The sequence below is a fragment of the Mizuhopecten yessoensis genome, unplaced genomic scaffold (genome assembly GCF_002113885.1).
Source record: "Mizuhopecten yessoensis strain PY_sf001 unplaced genomic scaffold, ASM211388v2 scaffold716205, whole genome shotgun sequence".
Lineage (NCBI taxonomy): Eukaryota > Metazoa > Mollusca > Bivalvia > Pectinida > Pectinidae > Mizuhopecten > Mizuhopecten yessoensis.
The window spans coordinates 256044-278563 of record NW_018480000.1 but is presented as its reverse complement, the minus strand read 5'-3'; the positions used below and the strand labels follow the sequence as shown (position 1 = coordinate 278563).

At 35.7% G+C, this 22520-nt stretch overlaps 1 protein-coding gene across 1 annotated transcript; it reads left to right on the top strand.

Moving 5' to 3' along the window:
• Window positions 1-2285: 2285 nt before the first annotated feature.
• LOC110442080 (multiple epidermal growth factor-like domains protein 6) lies at window positions 2286-22402 on the top strand. Its single transcript, XM_021485513.1, has 12 exons — window positions 2286-2330; window positions 2521-2681; window positions 3042-3208; window positions 3509-3549; window positions 12751-12788; window positions 14358-17242; window positions 17377-18405; window positions 18754-19064; window positions 20052-20188; window positions 20682-20844; window positions 21273-21367; window positions 21585-22402. The coding sequence occupies exons 1-12, from the start codon at window positions 2286-2288 to the stop codon at window positions 21709-21711; spliced, it is 5199 nt and encodes a 1732-aa protein (XP_021341188.1). The 3' UTR covers window positions 21712-22402.
• The last annotated feature ends 118 nt before the right edge of the window (window positions 22403-22520 follow it).

Here is a 22520-nt window from a genome sequence, read left to right as displayed (position 1 = left end):
GAAATTTATTTGATTGTTATATGTTGTCTCTATGAAAAGCAGGGAAATAGAAAAGCAGTGAAACAGAAAAGCACTTTGTCAATACAGCCGAAGCGCAACTGCATTTCGACATCCTATGATCAAAGGACAAATTTATTGTGTATATTGACTTTTCTTATAATTTTGTTTTGAAAATAGTTTTCACAACACACATTATGTCCTTTTCCCCTTCTTTTTGTTAATTTAGCTACGTTTAGAACGTTTGGGTTAGCACTTCTTTGAACACATTTCAAATAGAGAATTTTGCTAATATTGTTTAAAAAAGTCCATTAAAAATGATAATTTCATCATGAAAATAAGCCTGGACAAATAACGCTATAACCCCAAAAAATCCATTAAGAGTAAAGTACTCTTGTCTTGACTGCTTTTAACTGATATATTACTTATATTAATGTATTTACCATTAATAAGAAATGACCTTTTCTCACCTGTTTGTTATTTTGTAACTCATTACCACGGCAGCGTTCTTAGACTTTATTGTGTGTTTAATAAAGTGCCATACTCTTTGTCATACATAACTTGACGATTTCGTAATTTTATCATATAGGTTGGAAACACAAACGAAAAAACGTTACATCCATGACATGCCTCAGAAGACGTACTGAGATCGTTTGTAGTCAAATTCCTGCCTGCACTCCAGGCATTCTCATCCGTCACTACCTACAATGATCAGCATCAAAACGACCTAATATTCTGACTGAACAATGCAGTTCTCAATAAATAAAAAAGGCAAACTTGCAACGAATTGTGTTATGGGTTAACAGAATAAATGTAAAGCTATATATTTTTACTGAATAGAAATGCTATCATTATTGTCCGATTTTTCATTTTGCCGTTTTTCGTGTAAATGCAGTATATGTCAGCCGGTTTTTCTAGGCCTTTCTAGCATCGACGTTCATATTTGTAACAAAATTATTCCAATTTCTTCAACTTAACAAAGACTAGTCACCTTTCGATACTTGTATACATATAATATTTGAAGATTTGAATTTCAAGATGATCAAGATCGGCAAAAGTTGTCTGAACCTGTTAATGATTCAACTATTCTATTTTCCTTGTATACGTTAATTTTACAGTGGTACATTACGTCAGCAGTCAACGCTTTACCTCTTTTTACCTCTATTTATTTTTATGAATGATTATCTTTTGGATTGGCTATTCAATTTGAATATTTGTTTTCAATGAATTTTAGACCGAGAAGTCATGACCAATGTCAGCAGACTCGCACCAGTACCCTTATCCAGAAACAACGAAATATCCAATTCACCCCAACGATTGGCAATTTGTCAAACCCGATTCTCTTTCAAGTTCAGCAATGGACGGTACGGATGTTTGATCACATAAATGAGCATGTCTTCCTAGTACGCTTGTTTTCTGAGAAGCTTGTAATTTTTGTTTTCAAGAAAACTCCTACTGATTTGCAATATTCTTTTACAAGATCATACTATTTCGTCAGAATTGCGAAATCTATCACAGGTGTTAACTGAAATACAGCTTGAATATTACAAAGGTTTCAATAAAAAGCAATGAATTTGGTAAAGGTACGTGAAGATATGCTGAAACAACAAAATTGTAATGAAGGAGTCTAATGTTTAAAACGTTGGCATTCCTCCTTTTGTTACAACCATACCTTATAAAGACGAGAAATCGACCAATCATGGATTTGTTGTCTGAATATCTAATTAAGGTTTTTCTCGCTATGATGAACCTTCATTTTGACAAGCGTCCCTACAAATGTTAATGGATTTTGAAATCTTAAGGTTGTTCATATATCACTTTTGAAACTCTTAATTTCCTTTAGACATTTTATATCTCCTTTGGCAGAGGTTTAGCGACTCTAAAGTTAAAAGAAAGTATGGCGACAGTCGACTTCCTGTGTTCTAGGGGCTGTATTGGTGTGATATATAGTATTTTTATTGGAATGCCCATTAACATGTGGAGCCGACTTTGTACCGTATGAACATTAGATGCTTGTGGTATTGCTGTTCATAAGATATTTATATGATAATATAATAATTATTCAAAACCGACCGCTAGGGCTTTTTGCCTTCGTGTACTTCTTCAGTCCGCCAAAGAAGGCAGAAAGGCCTAGCGATCGATATTGGATACTTATTCTTTTATTCGGTATTTCCTTTGGAAGAACTTGTTTATTTATTATCTAATATATATATATATGTGTGTAATCGTTGAACAAAACTGTATGCTCTACTACAGAGAGTGAGCGACTTAGTTGTTAGTGTACCATTATGTCGATGATCTACTTCGTGTTCAACAGGGGAATGTTTCTGGAAGTATGAAATAGTATAGTTGGAAAAATGATTATATAGTTTTTGATATAAACAAACTTTATTTAACTCTACGTGAAAATATATAAAACAAGAAACATGAACAAAAATGTTCCTTTCTTATGTTATAAAAAATGGAAGGCATGTAGTTTCGCTATATATTACATAATTTAATATTTCAATTGTTTTATTTCAGATTTTTTCGGGATTTACTGTCAAAGCATTCGAAGACGCCGGATATACACGAATCATTGGTGTATTCGATGTATTTCCTTATCTAAGTAAAGTCGATACAAGTATACATACCGCCAGAGTGCACGAGAAAAGGTCAGCTCAGGACCGTAAAACACACGCAATGTGAGTATTACAAGAGGTAAAGGGCATGTCAGATAGAAAGCATAAATCTCACTTATTGTGATAAATACATCAGCACCTTATAGTTACTTTTAGAAAAATGTTCACGAAAACTAATGGTCGGCATTTGATAATAGATTATAATAGTATAACTGAACCATGTACTATTTTCATATCTGTTATGGTATCATTGCTTAAAACGAATGATGAAGATACAAGATTGATCACATGGAACTGTTTACCTCAAAGTAACACATTGAGTATCTGATTTATCAGGTATCATGTTTTCAGATGAATGTTAAAATACAGCATTATCTGGAAAAAATGCAAAACATTGTTTAATTGGTTGTTGCTTTCTTTCAGCCTCCATGTAACCTTCAAAATATATAAAAACCAACAGTGTAGTCCTGACCCCGCTAATAACAGAGAGTGTGACTCTAACGGAAACCTTGTGTGTTCAGAGCATTTCTACGGTCCACACTGTGAGAAGAAATGTGAACCAACACGTAATGGGCACTGTGATAGCAGCGGTAGGTTAGTTTGTAACTCGTTATTCTATGGGCTACATTGTGACAATCACTGTATCACTCCACCATCCCATGGATACTGTGATACTAACGGTACATTGACATGTGATCCATCTTACTATGGACTACGTTGTGGAAAGCATTGTGTTGATCCGCCTTCCCATGGACATTGTGATACTAACGGAACAATAAAGTGTGATTTATCGTACTACGGACTTAACTGTGACAAAAAATGTATTCCTCCGCCATCCAATGGACACTGTGACACTAACGGGTATCTACGTTGTGATCCCCCGTTTGCAGGTTCAACCTGTAATGAAAGTTCGGCTACAACATATCCTCAGGTAGGTGGAGATTCACCCTTCCTGCAACACCCCCACCCCCACTCAACCGCCTATACGTCCGCCTTCGAAGAAAAGCTCATTATGATGAAACATACATGTTTATTATACATGAAATGGCAAGAAGAAGAAAGGATATCTCCACTGAAGTCAAATGATCTTGAATAGGGTAGAAGAAACGATTCAGTGGAATGAACACATACATGTTTACTTTTTCGGTAACGGCGCTTACATAGAGATGAATTATTATATGGTAATTAGGAAATATTTCTATAATGATATTACTAAAAATCGCAAAATATTATATTAATTTAGCGTAAGCAAACAAGTACACATTCGAACCAAATGTAGAGAATTACATTAAGACACAAAGAGTATATATAAAACGAATCTACATTCAATCCTGGGGGTGAATCAGTGGGTGATACTCTCCATGGCAGTGAAAGTGACAATATATTCCGCATAAAGGGCAGATGACCTATCAACATATCAGTGATAAGTATACTACAATAGGGTACAACAGTCGACTTTAATCAGTCGATTTGACCGGTGTTAACCTGACGTAGATATGGTGGTGTTCTCAAGTGGAGTAGTTATTAACCGATAAAGCGAATAGTATTAGTATCAATGTGTCTCAAGTGGACTGGGCCAAAACAAAGATGACCCAGACAATATCGGTTTGTTTACTTATAACTCCCCTTGTCAACACGATAGGTTGAAGTTTCTGACGTGGATACATAGGGATGAACGTTCCACACTAATACACATGTATGTAACGTGTTGTACCTAATTTTATATTGGACAAGCAATATTGATATCTAACGGGTTCAGATATGGTCATTTCATATTCAATAAACATACGATTGAATGAATGAAGTACACACAAAAATATCCTTCAAATATCATAATTAGACAGAGCAATATCTGGTTTTATTGCATCATGGAATTTCTATTTGAATATTGTAAAGCTTTTCTCTCTCGATTGCCTTAATAATTGATAAGAATGCAAACAATATTTTTCAAAATTTTAACGAGAAATTGAGTAACATATTTAACATCTAAGTTATGTTTTGATTTTAATTATTAGTAATAAAAGTTTATTATGCATAAACCATATCTTTTTAAAAACACATTAAATATAACAACCACACAGAATAAAAAATACCTTTCTGGAAATTTCACAAAGCGAGGTGTAAACGATATTTATTCTTCCAATTTTAGTTCAATTGATTGGTTTCAATATTGCATCAACCTAGATAGATTCAATTTTCTCTTGTATGCTAACACTAAGGTAAAGTTTGTCCTTGTTTGATAAAAATGTGGTAAATTTGTCTTTATATGATTGCACTGTGGTATATTTTGTTCTGTGTGATGACACTGTGGTATATTTTGTCCCTGTGTAATGACACTGGTAAAATGTGTCCTTATATGATGACACTGTGGTATATTTTGTCCTTGTGTGATGACGCTGTGGTATATTTTGTCCTTGTGTGATGACACTGTGGTTCATTTTTTCCTGTGTGATGTCACTGGTATATTTTGTCCTTGTGTGATGACACAGTGGTATATTTTGTCCTTGTGTGATGACACTGTGGTATATTTTGTCCTTGTGTGATGACACTGTGGTATATTTTGTCCTTGTGTGATGACACTGTGGTATATTTTGTCCTTGTGTGATGACACTGTGGTATATTTTGTCTTTGTGTGATGACACTGTGGTACATTTTGTCTTTGTGTGATGACACTGTGGTACATTTTGTCCCTGTGTGATGACACTGTGGTACATTTTGTCCCTGTGTGATGACACTGTGGTACATTTTGTCCCTGTGTGATGACACTGTGGTGCATTTTGTCCCTGTGTGATGACACTGTGGTTCATTTTGTCCCTGTGTGATGACACTGGTATATGTTGTCCTTGCGTGATTATATTGTGGTATATTTGTCCTTGTGGCACTGTGGTACTTATGTCATTGGTAAATGGCGATGTGATATACATTGTCATTGCAAAACGACGCTATATTACAAGTATATCTTTAATCTGTGGTATCACTGTCTGTGGTATATATGACAAGTAAATGATATGTATCTATGTATTTCGTTGATTGTTGACACAATGAAACATCAGGGCTAATAGATTGGCGATTCCTATCCGTCCGTCCGTCCGCCCGTCCGTCTGTCTATACTAAGGTTAAGAAGAAAGGTTAAGCTCAGTTTCCAAGTTATTAATTAGCCCACATCAACTAAACTTGCAAGCCTTATCTTGTGTATATAAGGATGCTTATCGCGTGAGATGCTTCGGATGCTGCTTCTGACCTACATTTACCGCTCGACTGACCACATTAATAAGATAGGTTGAGGTCAGGCCCCATCTGCACTATGGTTAAGAAGATTGGTTTAGGTCACTTACCAAGTATAACTACTTGTCCTACATCAACTAAACTTGTATGGCGTATGTATCTAAGGATTCTGATTCTGACCTTCATTTTCTGCATCAATGACCAGGTTAAGAACTTTGATTTAGATCAATAACTAAGTTATTACTTGTTGTAAACTTGCATGGCTTATGTATCTAAGGATGCTTATCACATGCGATGATTCGGATGCTGGTTCTGACCTACAATTTCCGCTTTAGTGACCAGGTTTAGAAGATTGGTTCAGGTCAATTACCAAGTAGCTACTTGTTCTACATCAACTAAACCTGCATGGCTTATGTATCTAAGGATGCTTATCACATGCTATGCTTCGCATGCTGGTTCTGATCTACATTTTCAGCTTTAGTGACAAAGTTAAGAAGTTTTGCAAAGGTCAATAACTACTTGTTGTACATCAACTAAACGTGCATGGCTTATGTATATAAGGATTATAATCACATGCGATGCTTCGGATGCTGCTTCTGACCTACATTTTCTGCTTGACAGACCAGTTAAAGAAGATTGTCCATCTACATTACGGTTAAGAAGGTTGGTTTAGGACACTACTTGTCCTTCATCAACTTACATGGCTTATGTATCTGAAATGACGCTCATCACATGTGATGCTTTACATGGAAATGTCCTGTAGCCATTGGCGTTTTCTTGCTTGAGCTATGTTATTTTGTCTTTATAATGGTGTCCTTTAAGGATGGTCGGAAGGCGCAGTGGGTAGCACACTTGGGTAGCAGTCTACAGTAGAAATGTAAACACAGCGGATTTACCCTACACAGCACATCATTTATAAACATGTATATATATTTGTAAACTGCATTACATTTACAATATATATAAAGTACTTAGAAGTGTATTAACCTCTTTTTTCTATGTATGTCACCTGTGTGAAAACCATGGTTACCACGTCAAAAATTACCAAAAAATGCCAAAAATGCTATTTTTGACCTAAAATGTGACCCCCGCAACTAGTATTTTTTTTCCTAAGTTCTGTCTGAAATTAAAGATTACCTACTTGGTTGCAGAATAATCTGGGTCCCAGTAAAGTTGTAAAACTTGTTTTTTTGCAATTTTGCGACGTGTGCTGTGGTCACATTTTACCTCCTGTGTAGGCATCCTTTCTGATTATGGCCAAAAGTTTGATCTCGAACCAAAAACCATTTTTTTTTTTACAAATGTGAAGCTCACATAGCCCACTTCATCATGCTTATACCAATTTTAGTACAGTTTTATTTTTATATTTCATTTACATATCATTATACAGGGGTTAGCCATTTAACAAAAATATCACCCATGGCCACAACCCTCTACTGTAGACTGCTACCTTCAGATCCCTTTCTTTTCCCCAAAATTTAATTAAAACCTTTTAAATGTCTGGAAACTGAGACAATGAACACAACTATGTATCCGTTTCCTTTCTCACTTTAATAGTGACAGAGTAATATGAATTCTCCTGACAGGTTTATTTACCAATTCTGCTCTCAAACAAAGGGAGGTAATCTGAAAAATGAAAACTTGTTTTTTGGGTGAAATATGATGCTTTTAGATCATGTGCATGTGAAAAACGAAACAGTACAGTGATACTATGATTGTTACTGTCTTGTTTGATAACGTCATAGTAACTGTGATGTCAGCATAACTATGACGTCATCAATGGGCATCTATGACATCATCGAAAAGCACTGATATCAAAAAATTGAACACTAGGAAACCCATCAAAACAACAAACTAGCAACAGACACACTTTCCGTAACAAATGAACAGCGCAGAAGTTCAGATATTCTGAAAAATCAGACAAGTGCCACCATAGCAACCGTTTTTTACTTTCCTCGCCTAGAATTGACAGTGACTCTCAGAAATTGTTAATTTAACATATTTCGCTAGAATAAAAGATTTTCTTCAGCTGTAATTATGGATATAAAATTTATTGACATTACTGACTTTGCTTATTTAATCTGTATGCTAATTCAAGTGGAAAAAAACCTCTAAGATAGTGTTATTAGAATGAAAACAGATATTTTACCCATTTTCAATAAAGACAACTTTATGTTTTTCTCTCGGAANTACCGGGTGCTGAACTGAGTGAAACAGACTGAAATCTAGTATGAATGCATCCGGAGATAGTCTGTGAACTATTTGTTGTTTGGTATCAACTTTATCAATAACACAATTGATACATATGTGATGAATTGCAGAATTTTACAAGTGCCTGTGAAAAGGGCGTGTTACCCCCCTTTATACATCCACAGGTAATAGGCTATTGACCTATTTATTGACCTTTCTATGTAACGNTTACCAAAAAATGCCAAAAATTGCTATTTTTGACCCAAAATTTGACTAGTAATACTAGTATTTTTTTTCCTAAGTTCTGTCTGAAATTAAAGATTACCTACCTGGTTGCAGAATTATCTGGGTCCCAGTAAAGATGTAAAACTTGACTTTTTGCATTTTGCGTCGTGTGGTGTTGTCAAAATTTTACCTCCTGTAAAGCTAGCTTTTCATGTGTAGGCACCCTTTCGGATTATGGCCAAAATTTTATTCTCGAACCAAAAAGGTCTTCTTTTTTTTACAAATATGAAGCTCACGNCTTTTTTCTATGTATGTCACTTGTGTGAAAACCATGGTTACCACATCAAGAATTACCAAAAAATGCCAAAAATTGCTAATTTTTACCCAAAATTTGACTAGTAATACTAGTATTTTTTTTTCCTAAGTTCTGTCTGAAATTAAAGATTACCTACCTGGTTGCAGAATTATCTGGGTCCCAGTAAAGATGTAAAACTTGATTTTTTGCATTTTGCGTCGTGTGGTGTTGTCAAAATTTTACCTCCTGTAAAGCTAGCTTTTCATGTGTAGGCACCCTTTCGGATTATGGCCAAAATTTTATTCTCGAACCAAAAAGGTCTTCTTTTTTTTACAAATATGAAGCTCACGTAGCCCACTTCATCATGCTTTTACCAATTTTAGTACAGTTTTATTTTTATATTTATTTACATATCATTATACAGGGGTTAGCCATTTAACAAAAATATCACCCATGGCCACAACCCTCTACTGTAGACTGCTACCTTGCCTTTCACAAAGGCATACTCCGATCGGACATGTAAAGGTATGTGAGTCACCTTCCTGACCACGTGGGTTTTCTTCGGGTACTCCAGTTTCCTCCCACATTAAGATCCCCCGCCCTCTGACATCCGGGCCAAAACGAGATATTGATATAAGTTGAAATAATTTGTTTCGCAATTTGTGTAAAAAGGATAATATTCATATTTATTTTTTAAATTTTGTCCTGACATGTTAATGTTATGATATATTTTGTCCTCATATAGTTCATGTTATGCTAAAATGTGTCCTTGTACATCGGTGTCGTTACTATTTCTTCTTTTTTTTTTATTTTAACGTTGTATTAAATTGCCAATCTAAATATTGACGTTATGGCATATTATGTCCATTATTTGGACACTTTTTAGGTTTTATATAATAAGCACTATATGTGAAATATAAGAAAAAATACACTGGTCCTGTTGTTATGAAACTACATAACCATAAAATAAAGTGCAAATGTTTCAATATCGACATAGTTCAAAAGTCAAAACGAATGTCCCTCGATTATTTCATTTTACACAATTATCTATTTTAACATTTCAATGCAGCATTTAGGTAGCAGTGTACAAAAGTAACAAATCTGTGTCTACACAACAAAAGCTACCTTTTCTTGTAGTCTATATTTGTACTTCGCATATGTGTATTGTACAAAATCCATCTGAACGACCTATGCTGAAAAGTGAGTATTTCTGTTACCGAGTTGGTCATATTGTGGGTTAAAAATCTTTTTTGTTCTGTGTTTTGTGTTTTTGCATTTTTTTGGTGTTTTTTATATGGTAACCATGGTTTTCACAAGTCCAAAATCTGTGAAAATCACTTCTTGAAACAAATTTTATTCCAAATCTTTTTTTCTAAAAAGATGTTTTCAAAATGAAGTTTTTAAATAGATATATAAATATCGGTGTGTTTATATGATACATGCCCTTTATTTTTAGGATCAGGTCATTTATTGTACTCTGCTACCTAAGTAAACAGTATGACACAAATTATTTAAACGGATGCTAGCGCTTGGGGGTTTCAATATTGGTGGAAACCGAAGTACCTATAGAAAAACTGACGTTGTCGGGCAGGCGACTCCATACATGTTTACTTCCCATCAGGGAATCGAACCCTGGCCGCCTTTAAGAAATACCAGTGCGTTATCCAACAGACCAATTGATAAAATTATCGTAATCTTTATCATTGATCAAGAAACAATAGCACTATCATCGTTAAACCAACAATGTATGTTTGGTTCTTGGTTTGTAATGTATGTCAGGATATATTCGTTGATTGAAAGGTAAATATAACACACAGCTAATGTAAACTAGGCCGATAATCAAGTGATTCAAAACGTGGTGTAACATTTAAGTTTTATTGATTTTATTAAGGAAAGAAAAACTGCTAGTTTGCTATTTCCTAAATGTGTTTTAGAGTTTTGTATAATATATAGTCTAATACTATATATAATATAATATACAATGTAAAGCAAATCAGTTTGAATATAAGATAAAGTTGACTAATAATTAAAATGAGATCAATTAACTAAGTTATCTGATTGATGACTCAGATCACTTTTATAGTACTGTATTAGTAATTAAATATTTGACATGAAATAACCTTAATAATTAATATACGGTTTAAAAATGGTCAATAAGGCATCCTTTGCTGATAAATCATACACTTAAATACAGATTATAATGTTTAACTAGGTTCATAGTTAACAGCAGAATATAGACAATGTCTAAAGGTTTTGTTATTGGTAGAAATTAGCAAATTAATGTCAAACCCATTATTCTTTGACACTATTCAAATGCTTAAGTAATATTTTAAGCAAATATCTATATACGTGTGTATTTTAACGTGCAAACTTACAATAGCTAGAAAAAGTACAATTCTAGGCTTAATAAAATATGTTTCATTGAATCCCATGGAGCACATCTATTTTTCTGGTTCTTTCAATTTTCATACCATGGGCAAAAAACTTTCATTATTATAAGGTAATTGAAATGTGTACTTCATTCTATTTAACTTAGGTAAACGTAAACAGTGTAGTGCGTTGGAGTGCATAACAAGGTTTTGTTAAGTGCACTAACTGTTTTCAGTACTTATATTTGTATGTAACTTAAAGTGCACTAAATACAAAGTTAAGTTTGCTGCATATGCACAAAGGGAGTGGACGTATGTAGGCCTTAAGTCTGTATTCCATTTATTATGACAATATACCAAACTGTGATAATCATACTTGATGGCGTATAAGTATTATTATTATAAATAATTCCATTAAAAAAACCACAACATGACTCACCAAAACAATGGTTTAATTTCGCATTACCTGTGGTACCCTTCGTAGTGCAAATTTGAAATAATTAATCATATAGATTACTTTTTAGCGTGTTAGGGTAGAACATTCATTCATAAACGTGAGTTTGTCACCAACTATCTCAGACAAGTTAAATATGCGTTTTGATCATTGTACGTTTGATATGAAGATAAGGAGATAACATTAGTTTAAAAAAAAAATCTTGGGTAGATTAAATGTCTTATGGTACAAAAGCCTTTCTATATAACACATGTATATGATAATTTTACGACCGTACGTCAAAAGTTAACGAAACGTTTCATCATAGCTTTTTTTTTGAGATTGTTACGATTCATGTACTCAATCAATATCCTTATGCTAACATTTTCTTGTATTTGAAGGCCGTTGGAGATTTCACCCTAAGGATAACACTGCGGACCCTTTTCATACCTGCCTGTCCATGTACAAAACCAAGTAACACATGTATACCGGTGTGCCATCCAGCCGCCCAAATTTGTTTTAGGTAAACATACAAACGGATTTTGTTTTAAAAGTCTATATTTTTAAGGAATATAGACAAGCATCATCGAGGCATATCGCTGTCCATGACGCATATCTGTTATTGATGTGTTATTGTAAGAACAAAAAGTCATTAAAGAAATTTCATGGTTTTGCGATGAATAGCATATATATTATGAGTATGCAAGAAAATCCAATATATTCAAATCAGATTAAAATATCGGTTAATCTAGCCATGTGAGTGAAATATATGTGATATTGAACGAGGAAATATTTGTTCAGTGTGTTCTATTTAGGCACGTTTTTGAGTTATAAAGTACCGTCTCTTCAACTGTAGCCGAACAGAAAATAAAATCGATTTTGATTAAAGTGAATTAAAAAGTATCGTTGTAAACGGTCAACATTTTGCGTGTCTACACTGCATTGAAGATACAAGTGTTATCAATTAACGCATTTCTGATATCTTACAAGTAATACCTAATGTGCCGAACACCCCTACCCCACAAGGATTACCAGACGAGACTCATTAACAGATTCATTGTAGTAATGCTACTCCTACCCCACCAGGAAACACATGAACGATATATTGAAAAGATATCTGAGATAAGGTTAAGTACATCGGTTTCATGACAAGGCTTTAATGGGAAATAATTAAAGCAACATTCTTATTTCAAAGCGTAAATACATGTATACCAATTTCGGAAAGGCAATTTCTAAAATTATGCATTTGAGAATGCATCCAAGGATAATGCATGAACCGTAAATGAGTTGTGGAATATTTTTATTATTACTTTTGTTTTTGTCATTTTATAAGAACCGACTTTAAATATAATGTTTGACGTATTCTTGATTTACCATATTTTATTCCACTTGCAGGAAAAGTTCGAGGAACTTATGCTCCAAGACAATAAAAGGTACTACAGACTTTTCTGGCAAACACAATACCACTTTCGGATCGACGGTCGGGAATCTAACCAATCCTATTCTTCTTCATTTTCCAACTTGGTCGGTAAGTTTTTATTCTATAATGTATTAATGTCAAATCTTTTTTTTTTATATTATTTTTAAAATTTAAATCATGTCTATTTGAAATGGAAAGATGTTATTCCCACCGGGAAACACATAAACAATATTATGAATTAATATCTGAGAATGGGTAAAGGACATAATTTTTATAGCATGGAAAAATGTTAAATGATTACAGCAAAATCATTATTTCAAAGCAAATTCAATATGTTCGTCATATCTATAAGAAAACCCTGAAGAGATCCCTTATCCTGGGATCAGAACAGATAACCAAATGTTCCTTTATTATACACTGCAATAATTAACATGTAAATTTAATAAAACAGCGAAAAACAGTCACCATGAACCAATAATATAATACAAAATACATAAACAGAAGTTACTAATATAAAATATGCTGTTATAATTGCATAATCCCTCGAAGTTGTTTTCGTGCCATGTTTACACGAACTACTAAACATAAGATTTTTCTCACTACATTCGTTCAGAAATTTTGTATAAAACTTGATCTCTCGTATTCAAGATGAATTATTTCCTATAAAAAGCCTTCAGTTACAAGCTAACCGAGGGGATATGCAATTACAACAACACATTTTAAATAAGTTACTTCTGTTTACGTAGTTTGTATTGCATTGTTGTTTCATGGTGACTGTTTTTCTCTGTTTTATGTTGTGATATGTAAGTTGGCATGTTCCTGTCATGGTAAAGGGGCGGATTGCCCTACACATTTGACAAATATCTTTGTCTGCAATATCGTTATTACTTATATGCCCATATACAACTATATACGTATTTATAAATATATATTACATTTTTACTTGAAGCCGAGATATAGGTTCCAAGTGCTGTTTTATGGTAACGGTCAGGCGACACATCTCATAGGTTCCTTCCTAGTCACACCATTCCTGCCAAATACAAGTGTAACAACAGAGGGCCAGGACGTCAGACATTTTACAAAGACGTATTATAACACAAGAGCTATGTAGGTGCCTGCATTAATATAATTAGTCACAACCTGTCAAATGTATAAATATATACCTTGAAGCATGGAAGATTCAAACGTGACATTTGAATGACGACAAAGATATGTCCTGTATGATTCACGCATCAATCGCTAAATAGGGATTTTTAAGACAGGAATTGGTAGTAAAACAAAGTTTTTAAGCTCAAAACAAACTAAGTTTTTAACCTGAACCCTTGGTGTTTTGTAAGTACCCACCGACAAAAACTATATACCGGAACATTTTCACTGGAAATTCCCATTTAGAGAATTTATCCTGCTGTTAATTTTTTATTGGCCTAATTTTATTTCCTTAACCTCTTGTATATTTTATTATGCAATACAATACAAGGTCATCACAAGGAGTTTTCAGGCTTCAACTCATTTATATATGTAATCATCACTAACAGAATGACATATAAAATAACAAATGATTTTCTTTTTATATCTAATTAAGACTGACATTGGATTACGAGGTGTTCCGAAGTCAATGTACACCACAACCCGAACAGCATCGTGTGTGTAATCAAGATGGCCGCCTGGCTTGTGAGACGGACCACTACGGACCAAACTGTGACAGGATCTGTGTACCTACCGACCACGGCACTTGTGACAAACTTGGGCATTTGATATGTAATAATAGCTACTACGGACCCAAGTGTGATATACACTGCGTGCCTTCCGGACAAAAGACATGTGACAAAAACGGAAATCTGCGATGTCACCCGAACTATTACGGAACACAGTGTGATGTCCATTGCGTATCAACTATACACGGAAGATGTGACACACACGGAAAGCTACGATGCATTAACTACTATTACGGTCCAAGATGTAACGTACACTGTGAGGCTACAGGTAATAAAAATTGTACCAACACAGGAAGAACGGTTTGTAAAGATTTCTTTTATGGAAATAATTGTGAATCCCGTTGCAGCACTAGCGTTATAACCAATTTTAGACGGAACAACGAAGGGACATTGATTTGTACGAAGGACTATTATGGTCCTTGTTGTAACCAGGTATGTCCACATCTACAGCATGGTCACTGTAACGGTACTCATCTCGTCTGTGATCCCGGATACTTTGGATCCACGTGCGCAACGCATTGCCTATCAACCGACCACGGCAATTGTAACACCAATGGACAGTTGGTGTGTGACCACAACTTCTATGGGTTGTCTTGTAACGTGTCGTGTATTCCTACAGGACACAAGTTATGTGACAAAAATGGAACTCTACGCTGTGACAGGAATTACTACGGACCTCCGTGTGATGTTTACTGTTCAGTTCCGAATGGTCATGGCACCTGTGACAGTACCGGACAACCTCAGTGTGGTCAGGCATATTACGGTCCGAGTTGTAATAAGTCATGTCTAGTTAAATCCAACGGACATTGCATTGCCAACGGAACTATAGTTTGTGACAAAAACTATTTTGGACCCTTATGCGATACATTCTGTGCGGTTCCAAATAAGCTGCATGGAAATTGTGATGATAAAGGAGAAGAACACTGTGTTGGTCATTACTACGGTGAGAACTGTACCAAGATATGTCCTGTTACGGTGAAGGGACATTGTCTTTTCAATGGAACAGTTGTTTGTGATCGATCCTATTACGGCCCCACGTGCAACACGCATTGTGCGTCTGTGCTACATGGAACGTGTGACGATACAGGAACTCTACGTTGTGATAAAACCTACTACGGGACTAAATGTGACCGCAACTGCGTACCGACTAACCATGGCAATTGTTCCAATGAGGGAACACTAGTATGTGACCAAACATACTTCGGTATTTCGTGTGATGTCATGTGTGTCAATGTTACACATGGAGCATGTAACATTACTGGAAAACTCCAATGTGACGGGAATTACTATGGTCCCACTTGTGACACGTATTGCACTAACAAACAGCACGGAAAATGCACGGATAACGGAACCTTACTATGTAACAAAACCTACTATGGGGAAAACTGTACTATCCGGTGTACTGATTCAAATAAAGGACATTGCAACGAAAATGGCACCCTTGTGTGCAATCGACACTTCTATGGTACTCAGTGTACTACGTTCTGTAACGCTACGGAGCATGCGACTTGCGACCAAAATGGAGTACTTGAATGTAATCAAAATTACTATGGTTCAGCGTGTGACGTACACTGCCAGGATACGCAACATGGCTTGTGTAATAGAAGTGGAAACCTGATCTGTAAACCAAACTTTTATGGGCCAACCTGTGCGACGTTCTGCAATACTACAAATCATGGACATTGCGATAAAAATGGAACTCTCGTATGCAGTTTCAGCTTTTACGGAAACGATTGTGCAATTTTCTGTAACAGCAGTAATCACGGAACGTGTAATCAAAATGGAACTCTTGTATGCGACTTTGGCTACAATGGTTTGAACTGTGAAGTTTCTTGTAGCAATACCAAGCATGGTACTTGCAACCAAAATGGAATTCTTGTTTGTGAACAAGGTTTCTATGGGTCGAACTGTGACGCTTCTTGCAAAAACACGTCACATGGATCTTGCAATCTGAACGGAACTCTTGTTTGTAAAACTGGTTTCTACGGTGTTTACTGTGACGTTTCATGTAACGACGCACAACATGGAACTTGCAACCAACGCGGAATCCTTGTATGTGAAACTGGTTTCTATGGTTCAAACTGTGACGTTCAGTGTACAAACACATCACGAGGATCGTGTAGTCATAACGGAACTCTTGTATGTAAATCTGGTTTCTACGGTGTACATTGCGACGCTTCTTGTAATAACACAAAGCATGGAACTTGCAACCATGATGGAACTCTTGTCTGTAATGCTGGATTCTATGGTTCGAACTGTACCATTCCCTGTACCAACACATCACAAGGAGCGTGTAGTCATAACGGAACTCTTGTCTGTAATGCTGGATTATATGGTACGAACTGTAACATTCCCTATACCAACACATCACAAGGATCGTGTAGTCCTAACGGAACTCTTGTCTGTTATGCTGGATTCTATGGTACGAACTGGGACATTCCCTGTACCAACACATCACAAGGAGTGTGTGGTCCTAACGGAACTCTTGTCTGTAATGCTGGATTTTATGGTACGAACTGTAACGTTCCCTGTACCAACACATTACAAGGATCGTGTAGTCATAACGGAACTCTTGGCTGTAATGCTGGATTCTATGGTACGAAATGTGAAATTTCCTGTAACAACACATCACAAGGAGAGTGTAGTCCTAACGGAACTCTTGTCTGTAATGCTGGATTCTTTGGTACGAACTGTGACATTCCCTGTAGCAACACATCACAAGGAGCGTGTAGTCATACCGGCACTCTTGTCTGTAATGCTGGATTCTATGGAACGAACTGTGACATTCCCTGTACCACCACATCAAATGGAACATGCAACCAACATGGAACCCTCCTTTGTAACACTGGTTTCTTTGGTGTAAACTTGTTAACTGTGACGTTTCATGTAACGACGCACAACATGGAACTTGCAACCAACGCGGAATCCTTGTATGTGAAACTGGTTTCTATGGTTCAAACTGTGACGTTCAGTGTACAAACCCATCACGAGGATCGTGTAGTCATAACGGAACTCGTGTCTGTAATGCTGGATTCTATGGTGCGAACTGTAACATTCCCTGTACCAACACGTCACAAGGATCGTGTAGTCATAACGGAACTCGTGTCTGTAATGCTGGATTCTATGGTACGAAATGTGAAATTTCCTGTAACAACACATCACAAGGAGAGTGTAGTCCTAACGGAACTCTTGTCTGTAATGCTGGATTCTATGGTACGAACTGCGACAGTCCCTGTAGCAACAAATCACAAGGAGCGTGTAGTCCTAACGGAACTCTTGTCTGTAATGCTGTATTCTATGGTTCGAACTGTACCATTCCCTGTACCAACACATCACAAGGAGCGTGTAGCCATAACGGAACTCTTGTCTGTAATGCTGTATTCTATGGTACGAACTGTGACATTCGCTGTACCAACACATCAAATGGAACATGCAACCAACATGGAACCCTCGTTTGTAACACTGGTTTCTTTGGTGTAAACTGTGACGTTTCTTGCAAAAATACATCACATAGATCATGCGACCAAGATGGAACCGTTGTTTGTAATTCGGGTTTCTATGGTTCGAACTGTGACATTCCGTGTAGCAACACACAACATGGAACTTGTAATGAAAATGGGAACCTCAAATGTGATACCAACTTTTATGGGCCAGACTGTTTAACACCTTGCTATAACATCTCCAACAGCCACTGTACCGAAAATGGTACAATAGAATGCAACCATGGGTATTATGGGCCAGACTGTGACGTCATATGTTCTGATGTAGATCATGGTCATTGTGAAGTAAATGGTTCACTAGTTTGTGATATCAACTTCTTTGGAACGAATTGTTCGCAAAAATGTAGCATTGATAATATTGGCGGTATCAAGCACGGAAAATGTGAAATCGGTATCGGACCTGTATGTTATCCAGGTAAGGACAATATTTATATAATTTTTCCAACATTCTTGGTTCATTGTAATATATCTAATTTGTTTCCTTTCAATCCAAGTGACGACACGATGCATTTATTAGAATTCATTGCAACGAATTTCGTTTCTGAGCTTTTGAGACTCTGAACGAAAATATTTATTTATTTTATCAATTCCTTCCTCATTTTACTACAATGCCTGGAAAACTCAATTAATGATAATAATAGTCGCATATGTAAAAGACAAATTATAGACATACAACAAAAAAACCATCAACATTTTAAACTAAGAAATCAGAAGTTCTCTGCTAAATTATTCATGTCATGTATTATTATTTCTTTTTATGAAGGGTATACGGGACAACACTGTGGCCAGAATATTGATGAATGTCTGAACATCACGTGCTTTAACGGCGGAAGTTGTGTTGATATAACTAATGCCTACATATGCGTGTGTTCTAGCGGTTATTCTGGAGCTCACTGTGAAGTTGACATAGATAAATGCAGAAGTAGCCCATGTTTCAACAACGGAACATGTGTCAACCATAACGGTGATTTCTCATGTGCATGCGCAAATGGATGGACCGGAAGTGCTTGTGACTTTAATATAGATGATTGCAAAAATGTTATGTGCATGAACAATGGCACATGTGTGGATCAGGTAGGGTCATTTGTATGTCAGTGTGAAGCAAGTTACACGGGTGATTTATGCAATACAAAGATATACGACCCCTGTGCGTCCTCTCCATGTAAAAATGGCGGAAGTTGTCAGACGTCAGAGGGACGATATATGTGCTCCTGCCAAGATGGCTTCATGGGACCTGTATGCAGTTCTATTTCTCTGCTTGTAACATCAGACGCGCCAGTTTTGTCAACCTCAACATTATCCAACCACTACAGTACTGATGCTTTGCAGCTGCATTCATCGTATGCGTCAACCACAGACGTCTTTCTGACCTCGTCGTCAGAAACAAGCTCCCAGCACCACTCTGATGTTTCTGTATCGCGTAGGTCGTCTGCTTACCATGTGATGTCAAGTTACAACGAACCGCAATTCACTCCAACTTTAGAAAAGGGGCCATTCATTACATCTGCATACACTGTGTCATCAAAGATTTACCTTGATTCGATTTTCGTTTCTCAAAAACAATCGACAAACAATATATTGTCATCTATTAGTCACACTATTCGTCCGGCACGCACCACTGCTTCGTTTGGGAAAATAACAGACATTATACCTGAAAGATTTACTACTAGAAGTGCAACGGCGTATCCATCTTCTACAAATGGTGTTGTGACCGGTAGCCATGATGCTATTCGTACTACGGTAGTTAATATAGTTCCCACGAAGAGTTTAATAGCATTGGTAACTACACCAGGTGCGTATAGACGATGTCTTAGTTTATGTTTTGAACTGTAAATATAAGGTATAGTTTTAAAACGTTCATAGATGGCTTCATTATCTATTTAATTTACACTTTCACACAGGAGTTATTATCTAATAATTTGACCGAAATAACAGCAGAAGTGGAAAACCATACCCGCATTACTTGCAATTTGTTTCATCATACACATTATTGTGGTCTTCCTTGACAATAGCGAACCTATTTTTGTATTCGTAGATGGTACGACCTATACACCAATTCAGTTGAACTTTGATGGAATCATCGACCAATACTCACTTCCAAAAGTTTACAATGCACTGACGACAATATTGTCTTCGAAATTGTGTTCTGGTTCAAAGGTTTATGTGAAAGAACAGAGGACCGAACAAAGGAATAAAGGGTATGCGTTTTTTTAATTTAATATTAAAGCTTGAATTCCTGACAAATATTCTATTGCATCGTGGTGACAATTTCCTATTTAAAAACTATTCTAAGGAAGAAAAATTGAACATCAATGCAACATTGCTCAGTATTATCAATAATCTGTAAGCAGATAAAAGCCGTGGATACCAGATTATTTTAACTCCTTCACCCCTGAATTTCATAATGAATCATTCCATCCTTTGAATTGGAAGAGTTCAAATGTGTCTTCAGGGGAGAATGAGTTAAACAACAAGAAAATAATCATTCACGAGGATTATCTTACTTGTTCCTCTCATTCTTGTCGCGCTATAACTTAAAACGATGTTTATGTTTAGCTGCAATTGAGCAAAATGATTATTATAATCACAAAACGACCACCTTTTCATTGATGCCATTTTTGCATCTCAAATATTTTGTTCTCATTTATCAAATTTTGACTAAAACCTTTTTTATTCAATTGTTATTGTTAGGAAAAAGCAATCGACCTTGACACTGTCTGTCTCGTGCGTTGGAAAATCCCTCAGCACGAGAGATATCTATGAGGAGGTGTACAAAGCTCCGGATACCACTTTCCCTCTCCCGCTAATTAACACCAACCAACACACTACCAACCCACCATCAGAGGAAGCAGATGTAAGAAATTTATTAAGATCTTCAATTCTTATTGAAATCCAATATTAGAAATGTGAATGTTGAAAGAACATTTTGCGTGATTTCGATTCATTTCTTCTTCTTTCAAAGAAATGCATTTTTTTCTATATTAATCGTAATTATTCAAGATGCGGAAACAATCAAGTACACAATGCTTCCGCAAGAATTATAAATAGCGTTTCGTCTTGCGTTCATAATTTGGAAATGGTTTTGGTAACGCGCAATATGTGCTAAACTTTTAACGCTGCGAAAATTTCCACTTTTACAGATTTGTAGAAGTATCAAAATTCTACACCCACGAAATTGAGAAAATAGAGAAATCATCCCGACTTTCATAATTATTACAATTGCATGTTACATGTATAATTAATACAATCGATGGTCCACTAACACTGCTATGTAAACCACAGAACTGGCTGGAAAACAACTGGAAAATCCTACTAGGTGCGTCTATGGGTGTGACTGTGATCATGATCATCATTGTCGGTATACAGCTCGCAAAACGGTTAGTACAATTCCGTATCATCAGAAATTTTGGGTAAGGTTAGGCTAAGAAAATAATTTCCTTTTCATATTGGACCTAGTTACAATATTGTTTTTACATCTCTTTATACAGATTAATAACAAACACCTAAAAATGAAATATACATGAAAGTAAAATCAACTGAAATGTCCTATTAATAAAACACTTAGATTAAAAATGTTTTTGTTTCTGTTTGAAGGTCCAAACGACGGTATATGAAAGAACCGCAGGATTTCGGAGAAACAAGCGACAATGTACACACTAACCCAATGTATATGGAATCCGAACATGTTGTAAAATTACATGAATTTGAATACGACGCGTGATAGATTACAACAAACCATATATCTAACCCTGAAGAAAATGCAGTTTTGCTTAAAAGAATAACACGCACGAAATTAATATATTGTAGAAATGAAAAAAAACGACGCAGTGTAGAAGAATTTTAAACTTTAATCAAAGATTTTGTGTCGGGAGGATAAGATCAGAATTTGACAATATGAGAGAAATTCTAGAGGTTTAGTTCACTTACGTTCTCTTCACCGATGGAATAATTCACAACATAACTGAACCATCTTACGCATAATTCAAGCAGACTAGTTTGTACCATTCAGGTACATCAAAAGAAATGCGCAGCAGCATAACGGTATATTGACGAGGTATGAAGTCGAGTGTCGCTCCCCTTTAGGATATCAGTCTGGCTATTGGTTAGTTTTTTTATTTAATGAAACCTATCAAAAAGCTAATTGTGTGCCTTCAGATTTGTCATGACATACGCCAGGGAGGAGAAAACGAAAATGATCACAACCCTCGGAATTTCCAGGATGGACATTATGGTGTTTCTTTGACGACAATTAGTTATACACATGTGTACAGAAATGTATGTACATGTGCGGGTTAATAAATTCATTAGTATTATATTTTTCATTGTTATATAATAAACGAAAATTGCGAATGACGTATCAAATAGAAAGAAGTCATATTATATCTCTTTCATCATGCATATCTTTTGATATATCTAAGCATAATTGAATCATTTTCATTTCAAGTTTTTTTTTAAATTTGTTTGAAAATGTAATTAAAAGATATCTTTTGTGTCAAGAGGTATGTTTTTGATCTCTGTTAAAAGAATAGG